The sequence below is a fragment of the Coregonus lavaretus genome (assembly GCF_964263955.1).
Source record: "Coregonus lavaretus genome assembly, chromosome: 14".
Taxonomy (NCBI): Eukaryota; Metazoa; Chordata; class Actinopteri; order Salmoniformes; family Salmonidae; genus Coregonus; species Coregonus lavaretus.
Window position 1 is genome coordinate 47,195,399 of NC_140001.1, and position 12,363 is coordinate 47,207,761.

Below are 12,363 nucleotides of genomic sequence, written 5' to 3' on the forward strand. Positions count from 1 at the left end.
AGGCTGACGTTTGGCAACTCGAACCTTCAGCTCCCTCCACAGATTTTCTATGGGATTAAGGTCTGGAGACTGGCTAGGCCACTCCAGGACCTTAATGTGCTTCTTCTTGAGCCACTCCTTTGTTGCCTTGGCTGTGTGTTTTGGGTCATTGTCATGCTGGAATACCCATCTACGACCCATTTTCAATGCCCTGGCTGAGGGAAGGAGGTTCTCACCCAAGATTTGACGGTACATAGCCCCGTCCATCGTCCCTTTGATGCGGTGAAGTTGTCCTGTCCCCTTAGCAGAAAAACACCCCCAAACCATAATGTTTCCACCTCCATGTTTGACGGTGGGGATGGTGTTCTTGGGGTCATAGGCAGCATTCCTCCTCCTCCAAACACGGCGAGTTGAGTTGATGCCAAAGAGCTCGATTTTGGTCTCATCTGACCACAACACTTTCACCCAGTTCTCCTCTGAATCATTCAGATGTTCATTGGCAAACTTCAGACGGGCCTGTATATGTGCTTTCTTGAGCAGGGGGACCTTGCGGGTGCTGCAGGATTTCAGTCCTTCACGGCGTAGTGTGTTACCAATTGTTTTCTTGGTGACTATGGTCCCAGCTGCCTTGAGATCATTGACAAGATCCTCCCGTGTAGTTCTGGGCTGATTCCTCACCGTTCTCATGATCATTGCAACTCCACGAGGTGAGATCTTGCATGTAGCCCCAGGCTGAGGGAGATTGACAGTTCTTTTGTGTTTCTTCCATTTGCGAATAATCGCACCAACTGTTGTCACCTTCTCACCAAGCTGCTTGGCGATGGTCTTGTAGCCCATTCCAGCCTTGTGTAGGTCTACAATCTTGTCCATGACAACCTTGGAGAGCTCTTTGGTCTTGGCCATGGTGGAGAGTTTGGAATCTGATTGATTGATTGCTTCTGTGGACAGGTGTCTTTTATACAGGTAACAAGCTGAAATTAGGAGCACTCCCTTTAAGAGTGTGCTCCTAATCTCAGCTCGTTACCTGTATAAAAGACACATGGGAGCCAGAAATCTTCCTGATTGAGAGGGGGTCAAATACTGATGGTTGCTGATAATGGTCCTCTGTACGCCTATGTAGATATTCCATCAAAAACCAGCCGTTTCCAGCTACAATAGCCATTTACAACATTAACAATGTCTACACTGTATTTCTGATCAATTTTATGTTATTTTAATGGACATAAAAATTGCTTTTCTTTCGAAAAGAAGGACATTTCTATGTGACCCCAAACTTTTGAACGGTAGTGTATATATTTACTAGAGTAATACTGAAGTTATGATCCGGTAATGGAAGTGGGAGAGGGTTGAGGACTTGTGTCTGTCTAGCAGGTGATTTCAGATATACACTCCTCTTGAAGCTGTGCAAGCATTCTCACACTTTTGGCCAGTGGCGCTTCTCTCTAGGTGACACTTCAAAGAGTGTGTGCAGACACTGTGCATGCTGTGTGGCAGAAACTGACTGGCTTTAGGGCAGTTTGGGCAAATGCTAGGTGAGCTGGTCCACCTTTATTTGTCTAAATTGTTAGTTTTTTCATAGAATGGTCATATTTTGGCTAATAATGGGAGCCCTGTGGAAAAGAATGGGCCGGTGTGGGGGCCTTGAGGAAAAATAGTGGGGCAGTGTTATTCGAAGTACCCAGGACAGAGCCAATATTCACTCCCCACAAAGGCCCATTGGTGTTGCCACAACACATCTAGCATAAGAAAGCATAAGGAAGACCAATCAGAGATACAGTAGTTGTTCCTGTTTTTGAATATATTGTGTCGTTTGCGATGTGGCCTGGATTCAGTCTGAGGGAGAGGGCTACTTGGGTCACTTTTGAAGTGAGGATTGGAATCTCAATCAAGAGATTAAAATGTTCTTTTCTTACTTGTTGTTTGTTGTTGCTTTTGTTTTTTTAGGAAATCCCAGGTGACCTTTGGATCAAGTTGATTCAGCAACGGCTGTCGAAAATAGACTGTGTCCGACGGGTAAGAGTGCACATATGCATGAAGGCATGCACCCACGCATGCATGTGCACACACACACATTACATTTGTAGCTCTTTATTGTAAGAAAAGATAGGCCATATTATGAAATTGGAGAATAACAGTGCCTTGGAAAAGTATTCATCCCCCTTGGCGTTTTTCCTATTTTGTTGCATTACAACCTGTAATTTAAATGGATTTTTAGTCAAATAGTCAAAATTGGTGAAGTGAAATGAAAAAAAGAACCCCCTTTGCTATGAAGCCCCTAAATAAGATCTGGTGCAACCAATTACCTTCAGAATTCACATAATTAGTTAAATAAAGTCCACCTGTGTGCAATCTAAGTGTCACATGATCTGTCACATGATCTCAGTATATATACACCTGTTCTGAAAGGTCCCAGAGTCTGCAACACCACTAAGCAAGGGGCACCACCAAGCAAGCGGCACCATGAAGACCAAGGAGCTCTCCAAACAAGTCAGGGACAAAGTTGTGGAGAAGTACAGATCAGGGTTGGGTTATAAAACATATCAGAAACTTTGAACATCCCAAGGAGCACCATTAAATCCATTATTAAAAAATTGAAATAATATGGCACCACAACAAACCTGCCAAGAGAGGGCCGCCCACCAAAACTCACGGACCAGGCAAGGAGGGCATTAATCAGAGAGGCAACAAAGAGACCAAAGATAACCCTGAAGGAGCTGCAAAGCACCACAGCGGAGATTGGAGTGTCTGTCCATAGGACCACTTTAAGCCGTACACTCCACAGAGCTGGGCTTTACGGAAGAGTGGCCAGAAAAAAGCCATTGCTTAAAAAAATAAATAAGCAAACACGTTTGGTGTTCGCCAAAAGGCATGTGGGAGACTTCCCAAACATATGGAAGAAGGTACTCTGGTCAGATGAGACTAAAATTGAGCTTTTTGGCCATCAAGGAAAACGCTATGTCTGGCACAAACCCAACACCTCTCATCACCCCGAGAACACCATCCCCACAGTGAAGCATGGTGGTGGCATTATCGTGCTTTGGGGATGTTTTTCATCGGCAGGGACTGGGAAACTGGTCAGAATTGAAGGAATGATGGATGGCACTAAATACAGGGAAATTCTTGAGGGAAACCTGTTTCAGTGTTCCAGAGATTTGAGATTGGGACAGAGGTTCACCTTCCAGCAGAACAATGACCCTAAGCATACTGCTAAAGCAGCACTCAAGTGGTTTAAGGGGAAACATTTAAATGTCTTGGAATGGCCTATCCAATCCAATTGAGAATCTGTGGTGTGACTTAAAGATTGCTGTACACCAGCGGAACCCATCCAACTTGAAGGAGCTGGAGCAGTTTTGCCTTGAAGAATGGCCAAAAATCCCAGTGGCTAGATGTGCCAAGCTTATAGAGACATAACCCAAGAGACTTGCAGCTGATTTTTGGGGTTGAAATGACGTGAAAAAAAACTTTGATTCAACCAGTTTTTGCCCAGTGGGTTAATGTTGGTGTTTCCTTTATTTCGGTAGTTACCTGTAGCTAGTCCATGACATTGTGCAGTTCCAAAAAGACTTGGATGAGTTACCAAGGCATGGGACAAGATCAATGTTGAGATGTGTAGGCGACCATACCCCTCCTACTTCCCGGTCCGTCACTTTCAATTACAACAGTTAGACATGCCAATGGACTCACACACACACACTTGGAAATGAACAGAATTTTAGCAGATCAGCAAATGCTAATAGTAACAAATACCTGTATATTATCTAGCCCTTCCATTTGATGTGTTTACTTAATGATGTGAATTACACAAGTGTACAGCTCCATTCCCAGCGGATCAGCCCCTTCCTCCCAGGGGGATTTGGGCCTCTTGTGATAGAACATGATGACTCTTTGAGGAAAACCCTCATCACACACCCGTCACCCGCCTCCACCTGTCTGTGATCTCCTCTCTAATGTGACATGGGTAACCCACAACAGAGTCAGCCATACCCCCAAACCTAGGCCCTCTAATCCTGACACTGTCTCTATCACACAGTCAATAAGCTCACTATCAAACACACAGCAGCCATTCTTGTGATGGGTATCTTATCTCTGAAGTGTCAGTTTTCCCTGTAGTGGTGTGAAAAAATATGGAAATAGCAAAAAACTGCTATTATTTATCTTCTAAACTTTGCTTAGGCTGAATACATTACTTTTTCGCTTGGCATCCTTTAACTTTCGCCTTTTAAGTGCCGTAGTTTGTGATTCGTTTTTTCTTTTAATTTGGTAATGGCTGTTTATCCCTTTAGGCTAAATGTCTGATGGTGTTTAATCATTTGTTTCATTATTTTCCTGTACATCTTCATAAACGGCTGAGAATTCAGTCAGGAATAGGAGCTAGTTCTGTCGCAGGCAACAAAGCAGTACTGTTGCAGATTTACCAGATCTGCATCGGGTTGGAGTCTCTCTGTCACACACAGGCACTCCTTCATCTCCTGGTCCCTCTCTTCACGTGCACAAAAATGGAATAGCGACAGAGTGATTGACACATTGCATCACGACTGAAGTCAAGGCCTGTCTGCTTAATTGCAGCTCCACTCGTTATCGGCTGTTTTTTTGTGCTCTCTCTCTCTCTCTCTCTCTCTCTCTCTCTCTCTCTCTCTCTCTCTCTCTCTCTCTCTCTCTCTCTCTCTCTCTATTTTTCTCTCTCTCTCTGTGTTTTTTTCAAATGAAAGTGATTGTGGAACGTTAATCATACCTATTCTAGGTCGCTCGGGTTCATTGTCTTTTTTACTCCTCGTTCTCTTGAGGCTGTTGTTTGTAAAACTTTCGACTTGTGATCTACAGGGAAATCAGAGAAGGGAAAAGTGGATGGAAGCGTAATAATGAACGAAGTGGAAGTGGTATAACAACTGAATTAGTATAGTGTTCCTGCTGATTTAAGAGGTTGTACTCTGTGAAAAGAGGTACAAGCCACACGGATGTATCAAAGATCTCAGTCACTCTAGACCTCTAGCACTGGCGTAACGCGGTTTCTCTGAAACCCCGCAAGGTCCTAGTTCGCCGAAGCCTAACATTTCACAAAGCTATACACGGTGTCGCAATGCTGCCATTTTTAGACTGCTGGCTGGTGGCAATAATGTAATTACTTGTTCAGTAATTAAAGTTGGAAATGCAAACATTGCAGATTGTAACATTTATATTCGATGCAACAGCATACTAATCAGCTACAGTCCTGTATAGTCCTGTATAGACTACCTGAACCTGCATGGCATGAGCCGTCCTCGCGCTCTCTCCCAACTTGGTAAAAAGTTGTTGTGCGTAAAAGCAGTCTATGAATGCTAAATAATACAGTCAGTCCACACTCATTTTTTGTCTTCCATTATGCATTGTACTATCTATAGCTATATACCGTATTTAGCTGCTATTTATAAACTTTTTATCAAAAGTACACATCATATAGCCTAACAATGAGGAAAAAAGTAGTCGGCTTGAGGATAAATTCAGCCACTATTTATTGTTGAACTCAGGGTGTTTTGTCTGGCTAATAGCCTACACAAATGGGCTGCAATATTCAAGGTAAATACAATCCAATGAAATCCAACTTGAGAGACTCCCCTGGTCTCCTGAAGGCCTTTTTTGTGTGGAAATGTTTTCACCATGGCCTGTAGGTCCAGGTTGCAGGACCGACTGTTTTTTATACTGAGTATTGCCAACCCAGACAGTCCTTCCTGAGACATTGTGCATTATATGTCCATTGCGCTGCACACAATTTAAACTTAGTCTTGAATGATGCATGCCAAGATGTACCAGAGATAAAGGACTGTTGATATTGCAACCACACAACTCAAACGCCGATTCGCCAGTATGAACAAAATAGCAAACCGCTTTCTTTGTTCAAGCCGTCAAGAACTGTTGTCCACTAAAGATGATAATCTGTTTGCATCTGCCAATTTATTGGCCGTCCAGTATCCAGACGGCCTGTCCCCAGAGCTTCCTATACAGTTAATCTCTTTCCGTAATGTTGTTGAGGCCGGCAATTAAGGAGAATGAGAGGCTCAATTAAAGATGTTGCAGATCTGCTGTATTTGAAGCACAACTCCCTTCAGCCTAGTTTCCCTGATGATGCTACGGAATTAAATATCCCTGTAACTGACGCTTCTGTGCAGAGATGGTTTTCTAAACTTAAACTCATAAAGAACTACCTAAGAAGCATTAGGCTCTCGGTCTGATATGTGCTTTTGAATATCTGAGTAAGCTCCACTCATTGCACTGGCGCCGTTGTAGCCTGGACCACTGCATTTGTTCACCGATATCCCCTTATACTTTCAATCAGTTTCATTTGGTCTTTTTCAAGGCCTGGGGCATTTTTTCAGTCACATTCCTGAAGCCCAAGAAACAAACACTTAGCTTCTAAGTACATATGGACATTTTGAAGGGTTACTGTCAATATTATTTATAAAAATTTAAAAAATGGACCGATGAGAGGCGCATGGGGGTGTCTGGTACGCCAGTGACCTCTAGTATTATTTTTCACCTATAAGTCTGTTTTTTTATATCTAAAAGAAATGGTGAATATTCAGCTTGGATTCTGTGAATCATGCCTGCATTAACATAAATTAATTTCTGTAAATTTCTAGATTTAGGCTTGTTAGTTTGAAATCGTATAAAATATATATTTAGATTGTAAAGTTTGCCAATGTGTTATTAACATGCACCTTTACACATTAATACTAAGAATAAGCCTAATTTCTTTGTAAATTTCATGTCTTTTCTAGAAAACGGTTTATACAGTATGTGCTAAACTAAAAAAAAAATACCCAAGATGGGATCTAGGCTATTATTTAAACACCCTAAAAACAGAATGTTCAACAAAACAAATAAAGAGCAATCAGAGCACCGTTCTTGAAATCAAACTTTATTTGTATAGCACATTTCGCACAATACAGTGCAATGCAAAGTGCTTGGAATTACAAGGAGTATAAAAGTCTGACCTGCTAAATTGAATATGTATACCGATGAAATACCTCATCATTTATTAATCAGCGCTTAACATATTTACATTTTAGAGTATAGTAATAAAATGTATTTGTCATTTAAATGGCATTACTCCATTGTGCTGTTATACTATTACGGTAATGGTGAAAAAATTAAAGGTTGAAGCTGTCTCTGAAAGATTAGGATAAAGGCTGATTACAACAATGGTTGCAACAATGTTATAGATTTTTGTTTGGTGGTGTAGATGGAATTGCCCATTAATAAGTAAAGTTTTGATCCAATGTACTTAAAATGATCTATTTTAGTAACATGGTGTGGTGAGCTTTAGATGTTTTCCATTGCCAAGTACTCAAGATCCATTTTTAGATTCAGCTTTGATTTGGTATAACATTGTAGGGTAATTACAGTAATAACCACACTGTCAATTCCATTGAGAAGTATCTAGTCGTGCACTAAGTACCTTTTAATTGGTGCCGCATTGCTATCCCATAGTAGATAGATAGATGGACAAAGCCTCCAATGCACAATGGAGCTAGCGTACCTCCTATGGGACGTGTCCCGTGCAGGACATGGCTCCTTAGTAACAAAAACACACAGACAAATGATTAGCTGATTAGCAGCAGGGTGACTAATTGGCTGATTGTACTGTCAAAAGGGCCTTGTTAGCGGGCCTCCGAGCCGGGGCATTGGACTATTGTGTGCGGGGAGCACAGCAGACTGCTAAGGTCTCTTTCTGGCGTGTCGAGCCCTGCTCCCCTACACTCCCCCCCCAGCCTGCTGTTGAGCGCCCCGTGACATCTGCTTCATGCGTGTCCATCCTGTGATACATCCCCCTCTCCCTCCTCCCCACTGCAGATGTTGTGGTCCTGGGGTTCTGTCTGAACGCCGAGCCCTTTTGATGTAGGGATGAAACGGAATGGAGGGAGCCACTGTGTGGGACCCCAGGGATGGAGGCAGGGAGGAGGAGTGTGCTGTGGAGAGTGGGGAGGGGTGTTGTGAGACGTAGCTCATTAGAATTTCAATCAGGCCTGAGCTTTGGGGGCCTGGCTGGTAGTGACTCACCCTGCCTCTCCACAGCCCTGGCCTCAGTCTCCCCTGGGAGGGAGTGGTGGAGAGGTAGAACAGTATTACCAGGAGCTGGCCTGGTCTGGCTGGAGTCTGACATCTTTCCTGTCTCCACTATTCCTCATTGGACCTGCTGTTTGTATGGGCTCCATTACTTCTCTATACCTTACTAACTACACACTTTCATTTGTAACCATGTACAGTGCTTACCACTTCATCCAGTCGATTTAGTCATGGCATCACTTTCATTGTCACTTTACTAAAGTGAAGAGGCTACTACTGTGTATATCCAGTTTGTCTTGGTTTTCATTGTGATTTTATTGTAGGACAGAGGAGCCAATTACAAAATTATCCTCATGGTTATGGAAGTGGACTCCCACTCCTATTATCAGCTCATGGGCAGCACTGCCACAGAGGCAATCAAAGGTTTAATGGGAAAGCAAGTGGGAGGAAGAAGCGCGTGTGTGTGTAATTCAGGTGAAGCGATGATTAGTGGTTAAAGATCAAAATGGAAAACAAAGGTGAATTTCAAACAGGCCCGGAAACTTGGCAACACACCCCATAGCTCTCTGATAATACTTAGATCTATAAATGTTTGCCATAGTTATATATTTATTTGAAGATTATTCATTGAAATAATAAATTGGCCCTAACAAGCACTTGAGGGAGCCAGTTTCTTTTTCTCATCATTATATTCCAGCTCCATTGCACTGTAAGCCCCGGGATTTAGGAGGCTATTAGAGAGAGAGAGAGAGAGAGAGGTTTTTTTGTGGCTAAGGAATGATATGCATGCCGCCTCTTTCTTCTTATGTTTCTTTTTCTAGCAAATTGAGAATTGGGGATAGGAACTGGATAATTAGCCATATTTTCAAGGTTTATGAATTTAACCCACCTTTTGTATCACTACTTGAAGCTGCAATTATTTTCCTCTCCCTGTTTGTACAGAGATTTATTCATTCAGTTATTGACTCTTAAGGTCTCAGTCAGGGACTTGGTTTAACTGCATTATAAGGAGACTTGTCTAACTTGTTTAAACAACCAGCTATTTATCACACTGAGAGAATGGCACAGTTTAAACGAAGTGATCAATATTCAAAATAGGCCGCTGAATAGAAATAGGGTGGATTGGAAATGCATTGCATTGTAATCATATTACTGTATAAGGCCATATGCCATTGTAGAGATGTTTTTAAACATAGAAATATAATTACTAAGTAAGTCATTCTATTTCTTTAAATTATTGAGCACAGGGCACAGAGCTAACCTTGTCGTTTGGGCCCACAGATCAGGCAATGATCATCTCGAGAATAATTTTGGGATTTTTGTGTCATCTCAGGAGAAAAGAAAACCACTCCATCAGAGGAACTATACTTGATCATTTATATAATTGTATCACTTCTAATATACATGTGATAAATAATACATATGGGGGCGGTTTCCTAGACACAGATTAAGCCTAGTCCTGGAAATACTTTTTGATGGAGATTCTCCGCTGAGTTTGCTTTTTAGTCCAGTCTTCAGGAAACTGCCCCATCATGTCCTATATGAGAAATATTGTAGTCTTTTGACCCCAGTTTGAGCCATGTTGTTTAGTGCTTGTGTCGTTTGTTCTGTGTCCAGGGCTGGGTGTTGGAGGGGATACCTCAGACACGAGAGGAGGCCCTGTCCCTACAGGAGGCTGGAGTTGCCCCAAATCACGTTGGTTAGTGCATCAGTTTACCTCAGTTGTCCATTTATGTTTGGTTATTTCCATGTTGCGTGTGTTTGTTCGTACGTGTGCGCATTTGTGTGAGAGTGTGAGTGTGTGTGTATTGAAGAGACTGTTTATGTGTGTGTTCTCTGTCAGTGTTGCTGGAGGCTCCCGATGCAGTGCTGATTGAACGGAGTCAGGGCAAGAGAATAGACCCCGTCACAGGAGGTAAGACGACGTGGAGATGGAGAACACTGAAGATGTATTCCAGAGTGCCCGATTCTACCGAGGGGAGGGGGGTGAAAGTGATACAGAGAGACATTCCTTTTTTATAATGCACATCATAACCACAAACCCACATCCATATTGAACCTGGCTTTAAAGGAGCGGGACACTAATCCGGACGCTTATATGAAATCCCTCTATGCCCTCAGACGAACCATCAAACAGGCAAAGCGTCAATACATGACTAAGATTGAATCCTACTACACCGGCTCTGACGCTCGTCGGATGTGGCAGTGCTTGCAAACTATTACGGACCACAAAGGGAAACCCAGCCGCGAGCTACCCAGTGATGCGAGCCTACCAGATGAGCTAAATGCCTTTTATGCTTCCAGGCAAGCGACACTAAAGCATGCATGAGAGCACCAGCTGTTCCGGACGATTACCAGGATGTGTACTCAGAGCATGCACAGACCAACTGGCAAGTGTCTTCACTGACATTTTCAACCTCTCCCTGACAGAGTCTGTAAAATCTACATGTTTCAAGCAGACCACCATAGTCCCTGTGCCCAAGAAAGCGAAGGTAACCTGCCTAAATGACTACCGCCCCGTAGCACTCACGTCGGTAGCCATGAAGTGCTTTGAAAGGCTGGTCATGACTCACACCATCATCCCGGAAACCCTAGACTCATTTCAATTCACATTCCGCCCCAACAGATCCACAGATGACTCAATCGCACTCCACACTGCCCTTTCCCACCTGGACAAAAGGAACACCTATGTGAGAATGCTGTTCATTGACTACAGCTCAGCGTTCAAAACCATAGTGCCCACAAAGCTCATAACTAACCCTGGGACTAAACACCCTCTGCAACTGGATCCTGGACATCCGGACGGGCCGCCCCCGGATCCTGGACATCCGGACGGGCCGCCCCCAGGTGGTAAGGGTAGGCAACAACACATCTGCCACACTGATCCTGAACACGGGGGCCCCTCATGGGTGCGTGCTTAGTCCCCTCCTGTACTCCCTGTTCATCCACGACTGCGAGGCCAAGCACGACTCCAATACCATCATTAAGTTTGCTGACGACACAACGGTGGTAGGCCTGATCACCGACAACGATGAGACAGCCTATAGGGAGGAGGTCAGAGACCTGGCAGTGTTGTGCCAGGACAACAACCTCTCCCTCAATGTGAGCAAGACAAAGGAGCTGATCGTGGACTACAGGAAAAGGAGGGCAGAACAGGCCCCCATTAACATCGACGGGGCTGTAGTGGAGCGGGTCGAGAGTTTCAAGTTCCTTGGTGTCCACATCACCAACAAACTATCATGGTCCAAACACACCAAGACAGTCGTGAAGAGGGCACGACAACACCTTTTCCCACTCAGGAGACTGAAAAGATTTGGCATGGTTCCCCAGATCCTCAAAAAGTTCTACAGTTGCACCATCAAGAGCATCCTGACCGGTTGCTTCACCTCCTGGTATGGCAACTGCTCGGCATCCGACCGTAAGGCACTACAGAGGGTAGTGTGTACGGCCCAGTACATCACTGGGGCCAAGCTTCCTGACATCCAGGACCTATATACTAGGCGGTGTCAGAGGAAGGCCCCAAAAAATTGTCAAAGACTCCAGTCACCCAAGTCATAGACTGTTCTCTCTGCTACCGCACGGCAAGCGTTACCGGAGCACCAAGTCTAGATCCAAAAGGCTCATTAACAGCTTCTACCCCCAAGCCATAAGACTGCTGAACAATTAATCAAATGGCCACCCGGACTATTTACATTGACCCCCCCCCTTTTGTTTTTACGCTGCTGCTGCTCACTGTTTATTATCTATGCATAGTCACTTTACCCCTACCTATATGTACAAATTAGCTTGACTAACCTGTACCCCCGCACATTGACTCAGTACCAGTACCCCTTGTATAGCCTCGTTATTGTTATTTTATTGTGTTACTTTTATTTTTATTTTTATTAACTCTATTTCTTGAACTGCATTGTTGGTTAAGGGCATGTATAAGTAAGCATTTCACGGTAAGGTCTATCTATACCTGTTGTATTCGGCGCATGTGACAAATTAAATGTGATTTGATTTGTTTGCTGAATCCCCACCATGGCTCTCCAGGAGAACAAGTCCTTAGAGTATAACAAAGCCTCTGCTCCCAGTAGGTTGGTTTGTTATGGTGAGGATGTACTCGATGAAAATAATTGCCATCTCTCTTTTCATTGTGCCGAGGTCTCATTTTGCCTTTGTCAGTAGAATTACATGCATGGTGCAAATGAGGTTTTTTCAAAGCTGTCCAAATACTTACACACATTTTATTTTTCACTCATACAGAATTTGTTTGTCAACCTGACGAAATGATTGGTACCTATCTAAACATTTTCAGAATCAGAATCACTTTATTTACACATACCCAGAATTTGACTTAGT

General features: G+C 43.5%; 1 protein-coding gene across 1 annotated transcript in view; it reads left to right on the plus strand.

The window, feature by feature from the left end:
• Positions 1-12,363, plus strand: part of ak8 (adenylate kinase 8) — a 79,300-nt gene that overhangs the window by 16,278 nt on the left and 50,659 nt on the right. Inside the window, exons 6-8 of the mRNA XM_084176478.1 lie at positions 1,924-1,992; positions 9,637-9,718; positions 9,863-9,934. Coding sequence (XP_084032604.1) covers positions 1,924-1,992; positions 9,637-9,718; positions 9,863-9,934 — 223 coding nt within the window. The remainder of the gene's footprint in view (positions 1-1,923; positions 1,993-9,636; positions 9,719-9,862; positions 9,935-12,363) is intronic.